Raw genomic sequence first — 11635 nt, 5'->3', positions numbered from 1 at the left:
CCTCATATTCCATGCATTTGTGCACAGGCACTTTAAAGAGGCACCCAGTCATGCTGATCCCAGAAACTCTATATGAGGGCTTTCTTTTTCCCCATAGATACTTCCTTATTGATGTACACACAGTTGAAGTGCACCCCTTTCAGCCCCCTTTTTTTTTAATTATGAAGCCTGTCCTGTTCATATCACTTGTCATACATTTTGTACCAACCCTTCCCACCACATTCTCACTTGATTATTTATCATCCTCTTCCTCCCCTGTTGTTCCTAGTTTAAAGCTCTTCTTATCTGGAGAGGAGCCCAGGCAATGTGCACTAACCTGCACTTCACCATGCATTTCAGTTCTTGGATTACGTGAGCCATCCCACCACATCTGTGTTGTCAATGAGATCATAGCACTGCAACTACTAGCAGAGCTCTAATTTTTCTTGTTTTTTCCTCATATTCCATGCATTTGTGCACAGGCACTTTAAAGAGGCACCCAGTCATGCTGATTTCCCAGAAACTATAAGAGGGCTTTCTTTTTCCCCATAGATACTTCCTTATTGATGTACACACAGTTGAAGTGCACCCCTTTCAGCCCCCTTTTTTTTTAATTATGAAGCCTGTCCTGTTCATATCACTTGTCATACATTTTGTACCAACCCTTCCCACCACATTCTCACTTGATTATTTATCATCCTCTTCCTCCCCTGTTGTTCCTAGTTTAAAGCTCTTCTTATCGGGTTGACCAGCCTGTTGGCAAAGAAGTTTTTGTCCCATTTAGTCAGGTGGATCCCATCTCTTCCAAACAGTCCTCAATCCTCAAAGAGGGTCGCATGGTCATAGAAACCAAGTCCCTTTTGCCAATGCCAGCTGTACAATCAACTGTGACCAGCAGGATCCATCCACTCCTCCTTCTCACCGCTCTCCCCCTCACCAGCAGGATCAAAGAGAAACCCACCTGGGCCCACATGCCCTTGACCATGACCCCCAGAGTCTGCTTGCTACTTTCCAGGACTCCCCTGGCAGTATCATTAATGCCCACATGGAAGAGCAAGCAGGGGGTAGTAGTCTGTAGGTGTAATAAGTTTTGCAAGTCTTTTAACAATGTCCCCAGTCAAAGTCCTTGGCAAGAGTAAACCTCCCTAGATGACAGGTCCAGCTGTCAGAGGGGACTTCTGTTCCCTGCAGCAGGGAGCCTTCCATTACTAACACTCACCACTTTTTCTGGTGCTCCCTGTGTGGCTCATGGTCAATGGGCTCAGACACCTAATTTGACAGAGCTCCCAGCCCCTGATTTGCTATGACAGCACTGAACCTATTCTGTAGTTTTCAGGTGAAGCAAGAGCCTTCCTCTTGGTGTCAGAAGTCACAAACTCCCAGCCTTCGTCGTCATGGGAATCTCCATTTCTGTGGTGGGTTGACCCTGGCTGGACACCAGATGCCAACCAAAGCTGCTCTATCACTCCCCCTCCTCAACTGGGCAGGGGAGAGAAAATATAACAAAAGGCTAGTGAGTCGAGATAAGGACAGGGAGAGATCACTCACCAATTACCATCACAGGCAAAACAGACTCCACTTAGGGAAAATTAGTTTAATTTATTACCAATCAAATCAGAGTAGGATAATAAGAAATAAAACCTGAATCTTAAAAACACCTTCCCCCCACCACTCCCTTCTTCCTGGGCTCAACTTCACTCCTGATTTTCTCTAACTCTTCCCCGCCAGTGGTGCAGGGGGATGGAGAATGGGGGTTCCCCTGCTCCAGCGCGGGGACCCTCCCCTTTGAGACAGTCCTCCATGAACTTCTCCAACATGAGTCATTCCCATGGGCTGCAGTTCTTCACAAACTCCTCCAGCATGGGTCCAGTCCATGGGGTCACAGGTCCTGCCAGCAGCCTGCTCCAGTGTGAGCTTCCCACGGGGTCACAGTCTCCTTCAGGCATCCACCTGATCCGGCGTGGGGTCCTCCATGGGCTGCAGGGTGGATATCTGTTCCACCGTGGACCTCCATGGGCTGCAGGGGGACAACCTGCCTCACCATGGTCTTCACCACGGGCTGCAGGGGAATCTCTGCTCCAGCGTCTGGGCGCCTCCTTCCCCTCCTTCTTCACTGACCTCGGTGTCAGAGTTGTTTCTCTCACATATTCTCATTCCTCTCTTCTCCAGCTGCAGTTGCGCAGTTTCCCCCCCCGCTTCTTAAATATGTTATCACAGAGGCACTACCACCGTCGCTGACTGGGCACGGGCAGGTCCATCTTAGATCAGGCTGGCATTAGCTCTATCAGACATGGGGGAAGCTTCTAGCAGCTTGTCACAGAAGCCACCCCTGTAGCCCCCCCACTGCCAAAACCTTGCCACGCAAACCCAAAACAATTTCCCATCTTGATGGGCACAGACTCAACCTGCCTCTCCTTTGTTAGAAAAGGGAGGAGTGGGCTCTTGAAGATGCAGGGTGTCAGAGATTGAGTCCATCTCTTGCCATCAAGGTCCAGATAGTGCTAATGATGCAGAAATTGATCATCATGAAGGATTTGATCAATCTGCAACAACTCCTTTACTCTTTAATAGCCACTTCCATGGGTACAGTGCCTCTACCTAACAAAGAACAATCATTTTGCCTACTTTCTCATCTTACGTAAAACAGCATAAAGACTTCCTAAGACATCAAATGACCCACAGACACCAACCCTAAGAGCCCAGATCAGGCACATTCCTCACGCTCCTGAGCATTGAAACCAAATTCAAGGTGAAAAAGTAGACAGCTTCCTGCAACACAGAATGATTTTCATAAATGCTTTGAAATAGCACTAAAAGTACTCTTTTTTTTTTTCCTGCTTTCTATCCAGCTTAATTCCATGAGACTTTTCAGAGGTGTCGTGTATTTCCAAAGTTTTGACTTATAATTCAACCTTTTTGGTCTTATTTTAGACCATTCTTTTAAAGCCATATAATGATTCTTCATGTGGTATGTTGGGGCAGAAAGCACTCAAGAAGTCATGTGACTGCCAGTATAATCCAAAATTCTGTGTAGTGATATAGAAGAGACAGTTTTTGTAATGGAATATATCACTGTGTTTGGGAACTGGGGTACCACAATGATATAAACAACATAGGGCCCTGTACAAAAACCCAAAGACGGAAAAAAGGCAATATATTTTGGGGAAGAAAGGAGATGGGTGACTGAAATGATTAAGGAGACAAATACAGCATTGTTTTCATATTTCTATTTATCCTGGAAATATAGAACTCACAGGGTTTCTAAAAGATGGAAGAAAGGGAGAACTTTGAAATTCTGTATTCAGTCAAGCTATTTGAAATCATTGAACTATTCAATTATTGCTTTTCCCTTTCCAGTTTTGGAAGAAAATGTGGCTTTGGATACCCTCTTGGGATTGCATACATGGATAATAAGGACAAATATCTGGGTTTTCATCTCCTGTTTTTACAACATTTTTGAATACCATTTATTGGACTAAGTATTAGCAGTGTGGGGACAGATAAGCTTATATTCGGAAGTGGGACTACTCTCACAGTTGAACCAAGTAAGTATAATTATTTTATCTCTAAAAATTATGTTAAAATTAAGGTGGGGGAGGACAAAAGAATCTAATGGTTTGGGTTCACTGTAAGAATTTTCTGTTGCAATAATCCCTAGAGTGCACTCTCTCCAGCCAGAGTTTCAAGCTGAATCCTCAGGTTGTATCTGCTTAGGAAGGCTTTAGAGGAACAACTGGGCTACCTCTGTATATCAGCATTACTCCATGATCGTCAGCCACCTGGTGTGCACTACTTAAGTTTAACATGTTAAACATGTTGTCTGGATAGCACTCTGGCCCAAATTTACTGTGAAGTGTCCTATCTGCCAGTGGATTTTCACTGCCTCATTTTGAGCAGGAATGCACAGCTCAGTGAAGAGCTGACAGTGGAGAGAAGTTTTGAGACAGATCTTTAGCTCTCTGGTATGAGAAGTTAGGTTTTGACACTGGCACCACACTCACAGTGTCACCAGGTAAGTAATTCCACTGGCATGGAGACAGAGGAGGAAGGAGGTTAAATATCCTTGGGCTTAAATTTTCACAGCTGCCTGATATCCAAGACTACTTAGAATGAATGAAAATTGACTACCAAGTTGCCTAGGCTTTGAAAATGCAGATGTTGTGAGTAGGGATTATAACAAGCCTTACTTCTTCCTACCTTTATTTGCAATTTCAAAAAAGGTGGATGTCACCCCAAGCTTTTCTGTGGGAGTGCAAATGTTGGGGCAGCAGGGGAGTTTGTTAGGTTGATCTTTGTTATCCTAAACATCCAGGTGCATACCTTAAGACTTGTTACGATGCTTTCAGAGATCTGCATATCTTTAAAGTGCTGAAAAATTGTCCCATGTAATTTTCCGTACCTAAAACATCCTGCTCTCATTCCAGAAGGGCATGGGGCTCCCTTAGGTGCTGCCTAATATCTGTCCAGATCTGTAGGATATCTTGCATGGGAATAAATGTCTGTTTTGGAACAATTTAAGTCCACCCCAATTCCAAAGGGGCAAAGGAATACAAAGTTATCATTCTGAAGAAAGGTCTGTTCTTTCCAACCAGCAAATGCTCAGTTGTAAATGTAGGACCAAAAGAAGCTGCCAGATTCCCTTATTTTAACATCAGTCAACATTGATTTGAAGATGGTATTTGTAAAAAAAAAAGAGGTAAAATATCCCATAGAGAATACTAGAATTTGGCAAGAAAAAGCAACCAACAAAACACAGTCTAAGAGCTGGCAGGTGGAAGATTGAGATGGTATTGCCATTTCAGACATTTACAGAAATGCTGATATGATATGCTTGTTTCTCACATAAAGGGTCTTATGGATTTTTTTTAAAAGTGTTGGTTCTTCCACTGACAAAAGATTTCTTTCTAATCAGCTGAAGGTAGTATGTGGCTCATTGACTGCAACAAGATATTCTTGGTTTAAACAAACTTTTACAGTACATTACTCAAATTTCTAAAACATCTTCACTGAGTTTCCCACCATTTGAGTTAGAGAACAGTTCATTTGATGAAAGAAAGGTATTAGCCTTGTCTTCTTGTCTACTCCAAAACGCTTTAAATAATTCTTTCTCTGTTTTTCCTGCCTATCTATCCTCTCTGACATCCTGATGCAAAATTACATGATCAATGATTTCTCTTTTTCTAGCTAAGGATAGGATGACATTTTCAAACATGCACAAAGACTTTAGGATTATTTTGACAGTAAAAGATAATAGGCCTTAAGCATCTAAATCACTCAGTGTCTGTTGAAATACTTCATAAGTCAAAATTTCCAGAATTTGCACAACCTCACCTTTTTGTTGGTAAATTTGGATTTCTTTGGGAGATACTGATATGCATTTTAAGATGCTAAGAACAGAGGTACTTTATTACCCAAATCTTTTTAGAATCTGTAAACACAAAATGACATAGAAAACATGCATTAGTAGTCACTATAGGATATTCAAGGCATATTCTCCTCTTGAGGGCTCAGTTAAGGACAGATAAGGTTTTTGTTTTGCTTTGGTTTTGTTCATTCTAGATAAAACTTTCATTAAGAAAACTAAGGCCCATAACATTATGGAATATATAGCTATTCCTATGACCTCATAAGATTAAAGGGAAAAGAAGTACAACTTTTTGTGCTAATAAAATGCTACTGCCAGAATGTAATATAAAAAAATCCCTCCCAAAAGCAAGCAGCGGTAGGAATTCATGGCTGTATTTTCAGGTAATGCAAAATAGTGGGACTCAGTTGAGGCTTCTGGGGTCTGATAAAGAGATAATTCTGCTTTATTAACTACAATTGCACAGTGTACATTTGTTCTTGCTGAAGATTTTACCCGGTGAGTTATGCCAGAGAATGCCAGAGAAGCAGCTTTCTTGGATACTGGCTGTTTGGAAATACTGGAGATCAGAAAAAATGAGAAGCCTCTAAAGATCTTCTCAGATAACAAAGAATGCACAGGACTAACAGGCTCTGGCAAAAATATGTTACAGCACCTGGAAAGGAAATGTATGTAGGAGGAATAGCAAAATGAGCCTTTTTTGATTTACGTGTTTTAACTGTGTGATACTGCTGCTCTTGTCTTTGGGAATGGGACTCAACTGACCGTGGAGCCAAGTAGGTATTCTTTATGCATTAACCTTTTCTGAGTTGTTATTGTTTGGATTTTCACTTTTTTTCTTTTTCTTCCTCCTAAAATTCAGGCAGCCACTCCCCCATTCTTTAAAGTCACTAATTAGACTTTAGGCTTTCTATGCATAAGCTTTTGATATGCGATTAGACAATTTAAGTATAAAAAGCATGCTGATTGCAGTTCTGGGAGTTGCTAAAGAATTTGGGCTCCACAAGGACAAGTCCTGGCTGCTATCATGCTGAATTTCTTTGGGACCTAACATCTATCCGCTTACTGAGGCATCCTAATAAGCTTTCCACAGTAATTGTTAACCCTAACCCTAACCCCTAACCCCTAACCCCTAACCCTAACCCTAACCCTAGGGTTAGTCTGAAGGGAATTAAAGTTCCTGTGGAAGTTGACATTTAAGTTCCTAAGAATTTCTCTTCTGTCGGAGTTAGAAAGACAGCACTGAGGGGAGAGAAGGATAATATACAAAAGCATTAAATGGAATCTTATGCAACTTATTCTGTACTAGTTTAATCTTACTAAACTGTTCAGAGTTTGAGTTAAACTGAATAGGTCAAATGAAGTCAATGGATGTTTGATTCCTGTTTGATAATCTGTTTGCTGTAGGTGTTGACAGGCATGGAGTTGTGCCTGTTTTGTTAGTAGAGCCAACCCATGAAGTTATGGTAGAGTACTACTTCACTTTCACCTCAGTTCCTCAGTATTGGGGTGTGGGTGGTGGGGGCAAAGAGAGTAAAATCAGAGCCTCTAGAACAGAATTTGAAAAAAATACCCTGTGATGAACAAAATGTTAGACCTGAGCGATCTCTTGACCAAACTGTAAGGCAGATGTCATGCAAAATTCAAGGCCTAATGCACCTCTCTTTAGCAAAGAGACCCATCAGGATACTCCTGTCAAATTAGACATGTAAATCTTTTTTGATATGTCTCATAGTCTTTCCTAAGCTGAGCCCTTTTTGGCAAGGAAGCATACTAGATGATGCCCTTCAGTTTCATGTTTTTATTATAATTCATGTTGCTAATCTTGTTCCGACATTGGTATGTGGAATCACACTAGTTTCTCCACCTATGACCTCAGGGCAAAGATATTTTATTTTAAAAAAATCATTATATCATAATGATTTGTTGGCTACTAAATTATTTTGAGACTGTTTCCTGAAAAGACATCCCCTTCAAGTTTAAGCGATCTTACTTCATTACTTGTACAGAGAAGACTGCTGCTATATAGTTGAAATTCAGGCTTTTACAGTTGTCAAGTCTTTGTCATTCATGTATCTTGCTTGGAATTGGGAATTCAGCTCTAAAATTATTTCAAAACAGAAAAAGTACATCTGAAACTTTCAGAGTAAATCTCCTGAAAGATGCATGAGAGAGCAAGGATACCAAATCCTGTGAAAACTTGTCAGCATCTTTTAGGTTTTTTCAAAAATCCAGTTCTAGGGCACTATTTTCATGCCTTGATGTTTGTTGGTATCTTGACCCTAAAGAACTACCACAGAAGGTTATTACACTAATCTAAGGAAGATCGTAAGAAGATTTGTCCATGGACATCAAGTTCATAGGCCTCGAGGTGTTCTTCCCTTCAAATCAGTTTATTATAAAATCGTGCCTTATACTTCTGGCTGCCCCTGGAGCTGTGGGACTAACAATATGGCACAGCACATGGATGAGAAAGGTCACACTTTTTGGAACAGGCACAAGAATTTTTGTTGAACCGAGTACCAATCCTATTCTCTTTTCATTGTCTCCAGACTAGGTTGGAATGTCTTACACCACGTGCAATGTCTAGTGGGGAAAACTTCCCCCACAATTGAAAGTTATTGACCTTACCAGAAACTCCTGGAGAAGTGGAGATACGCAATTCACAGACTTCTGATTGCTTCTCTCCTACTTTCCCATCTTAGAGACAAAAATCCTTCTTGCATCTGAGCATTTATTATTGAAAAGATCAACCTTGTCCCCCACTCCAGCAGCAGTACTTCATTTCTGCAAGTAATGTCATTCCTTGGAGTATCCTTGCACGACAGTGACGCAACAAACTGACTTCTCTTTGCCCTACCACTCTTGCTATGGTTAGACCTTTCAGCCACATCAGAAGATTTGGGGGAGGGGAGGGAGAGTAAAGGAAAAACAGTTATTCCTTCATGTCTCATGAATATGCAAGAGAGTCCTTGATAGCAGTGTTATTTTTAGGAATTAAATTGTTGAGAAGCCAGAACAATTTGACTCTTGGAGTGGCATGCATAAAAGTTCTCTTCTCATTTGCAGGTCCGTTACTTATAAAATAAAGAACTCACATATAGGCACGAGCTTTGGCAAGAGGAAGTTTAGAAACCTGTGGAATTAAAGCTCCTATAAAAAAACCTACTCTCATATACCCTTTCTGTCTTTGATCTTTTGGAAGCAGTGGCAAGAAATAATGACAAAAAAGGCAGTTAGTCATTGATAATGCTAGGAATTAATCACAGCTGGAATATATATGAACTTTAGGTTCTCAGTAGGTTCTCAGTACTCAGGCAAGCTTGCAATAAAATCAAATCATGTCCAAACAATGCTTTGTTTTTCAGACAATCAAAAAAGTTCTGACTCAGAAGTCATTGTGATGAAATCAAAGAAACTGGAAGAAGATGGCAGCACTGGGAAAGCAGTTTGTTTGGCAAGGAATTTTTATACAAAGTACATAACCTTGGAGATGTCCTCTGAGGAGCGCATATATGAACAGAGTACAGTCGTATATGAACAGAGTACACCTATTTTGACATCAGAGGGGTTGTACAATACTATTAAGGTGGTCAATGTGACAAAAGGCAAAGAAGTGACCTGCATGGCCAAATTCGACGGAGGGACTATTACAGCCAACACAACATTGCCAGGTACAATTTTGTGGTACAGCTGCAACTTATTTCTGGAGGCAGTGTCTTCTAGCGCTTGCTATTTCTCCTGCTAGTAAGCATTGCCCTGGGTAACCAGCAGAAATGGGAAAGACATCTGGTACTTAAGCAGGTAGAGCTGAAAGATATTTTAAAGCATCTATAATAAATGGTCTTAACTGTTTAACAACTTGGAGTTACTTTTCTTGAGGGAAAAAAAGACACAATCTTTTTTTAAAACGTACATTTACTTATGACTAAATGCTTCACCACATAGTAGCAAACCTCCTAGAGTACAGCCTGAAATAGCTGTTCTAAAAACAACAAAAAGTTAAAGTGGTGGTGTGGGTTTTTTTTCCCTAAACCACTTTTCATATTTTGGGGGATTGTTTTTGTCATCATGAAGCTCATTGAAATAGTAAAACCAAAACAACTCAGGAATTCTTTTTTTTCCTGCAATTGCATGGAGAAATCTTCTCCTCAAATTAATGTTAGAATTAGTGACTGGTCATCTGAGCCTCAGACTCTACTGTCCACATGTTCCTACGGGAAGGGTCATATGAACATTTTGTTTAACCCTTTTTAAAATTTGGATATAGTTTAAAATGCCTTTTCTATATCATGTTACAGAAAAGAAGGCTGAAGGACCAGTAACAGGGAAGGTCTGCAACACCACAGACACCTCTGCACAAGGTTAGTTACCTAAATAGATTGTGAAGTTACATTACTATGTTGGGGATAAATGCATGGAAATGTATTTTCTCAGGGGTAGAGGAATCAGAATACAACATATTCATCAAACACAACCTGTTTTTTCAAGGTAGCTAGTTTAGTAACAGACAACTAACAGGAACCAAATCCAGTCTAGACAGAAATCTTCCTCCCCTGTTGCTGCCATGTTCCTCTATCATCTTTTCCTTTGCTGCTGTTTCTTTCCCTGAAATGATTACCTGTGGGTTTTTTCACTTTCTGCCAATAACACAATATCCAAATCTGGACCATGATCTCTCCCATCTTTTCTCTATCACTAAGCAGATACCAAAGTGGAGAAAGCGAACATGCTGTCTATGGCTGTGTTGGGTTTGAGAGTTCTGCTGGCAAAAAGTATCGCCTTCAATACACTCATGAGTATCAAGTTGTTTCTTTTCTGAGGTAAGGAAGCACATAGCTTGATCTGTAGAAATACTGGAAGCACATGCCAGGTATGACTGCTTGCCTTTGTGTACTTCTCTAACGCACAAGGAATGATACCTGTTCATTTGCTCCTGTTTCCGTTAAATAACTCTTGTAGGTTTCTGGGGAAAAAACAAACAAAAAAACCCCCCACAAACCCCCCCAACCCTCCCCCCCAAAAAACCACAAAGAAAACAGCCCCTTTCTGTATCCAAAGCTCAGTTCTTGGTGGCTGGTCCCCAAATTTTCTTTGCAGCAAACTTGTTTTGCCAGAGCAGCTCAGGTATTACCAGAAGTGCCTAAGAGAAATCTCATTGACTATTTCAAGTGGCAAAGCACAAAGCCTGGAGAAAAATCAAGGCAAATAAGGAGTCAAAAACAAGGTTCCCAAAACACAAACATATGAAGTAGTGGGAGGAAAGAGAGGCAGGGGGGAGGATTTTTAAATTAAGGTATCCAAACAGGCACAAAAGATAGTCCAGTGTATGTTTTGTGAGTCTACCTGTCTTGATTTAACAGCTATCAGTGGTGCATAGGCCCAATTGCATTAAATGTAATTTAAACACACTTTGCTTTTCCAGGCAGTGGGGAAGCAAGGCAACAGCAATCTGAAGAACAGCAGGCAAGAGCGTGTACCAGCAGCACAATGGGTTGAACAGCCGATGTCAAATCCGCTGACAATAACCATCCAGAACACAATACAACACCTTCCCCTTAAGACATTTTACACTGTTGAATCCTGCCTAGCTAGTTTATGTAGTAAGAGTTGTAACTGCTTTTGCTATTTCTTTTTCTCTGTGAACTGAGGAGAGTGTATTTTTCCTCATCCCCCTGCTAAGTAGAAATTGATCTCCCCACTCTTCTAGCCTTTGCATAGAAGCATCCAACCTGCTTCAATAGTTATGAGAAATCCAAACCTCACTATAGATATATGACCCTTTTAAAACACCTTTAACAGGCATATTGCATTACTGTCTGTAGAACTGATGTATTACTGCTTAGAAAATTCAGGCACGGTAGATGCTATTTATAGCTTTAATGTTTTTTAGATAGCTTTAATAACAATAATTTTCTAGTGTAGATGAGAAGACCTGTGTTGGATCAGAAGTGATTCACTTCAACCAGATAATGTTCAACTATAGAAACATTTTTATTTGCATTTCTTTATTAAACCTGTATTTCTTCTGCAAAGTGTATGGCACCTGCATTTGAGGTTACTGTAGTAGTGACCAAAATAAAGTTTTACTAAGCCGCTTTAATAACAATAATTTTCTAGTGTAGATGAGAAGACCTGTGTTGGATCAGAAGTGATTCACTTCAACCAGATAATGTTCAACTATAGAAACATTTTTATTTGCATTTCTTTATTAAACCTGTATTTCTTCTGCAAAGTGTATGGCACCTGCATTTGAGGTTACTGTAGTAGTGACCAAAATAAAGTTTTACT

The 11635-nt window shown here is 40.5% G+C and overlaps 1 protein-coding gene across 1 annotated transcript; it reads left to right on the top strand.

Annotated features, from left to right (window-relative positions):
- Nucleotides 1-3454: 3454 nt before the first annotated feature.
- LOC103895549 (T-cell receptor delta chain C region) lies at nucleotides 3455-11440 on the top strand. Its single transcript, XM_019470980.1, has 5 exons — nucleotides 3455-3524; nucleotides 8713-9018; nucleotides 9646-9708; nucleotides 10051-10167; nucleotides 10770-11440. The coding sequence occupies exons 2-4, from the start codon at nucleotides 8748-8750 to the stop codon at nucleotides 10164-10166; spliced, it is 450 nt and encodes a 149-aa protein (XP_019326525.1). The 5' UTR covers nucleotides 3455-3524; nucleotides 8713-8747; the 3' UTR covers nucleotide 10167; nucleotides 10770-11440.
- The last annotated feature ends 195 nt before the right edge of the window (nucleotides 11441-11635 follow it).

This window comes from Aptenodytes forsteri, unplaced genomic scaffold (genome assembly GCF_000699145.1).
Source record: "Aptenodytes forsteri isolate BGI_AS27 unplaced genomic scaffold, ASM69914v1 Scaffold449, whole genome shotgun sequence".
Taxonomy (NCBI): Eukaryota; Metazoa; Chordata; class Aves; order Sphenisciformes; family Spheniscidae; genus Aptenodytes; species Aptenodytes forsteri.
The sequence above is the reverse complement of the archived record's forward strand: the minus strand, read 5'-3'. Positions and strand labels throughout refer to the sequence as shown.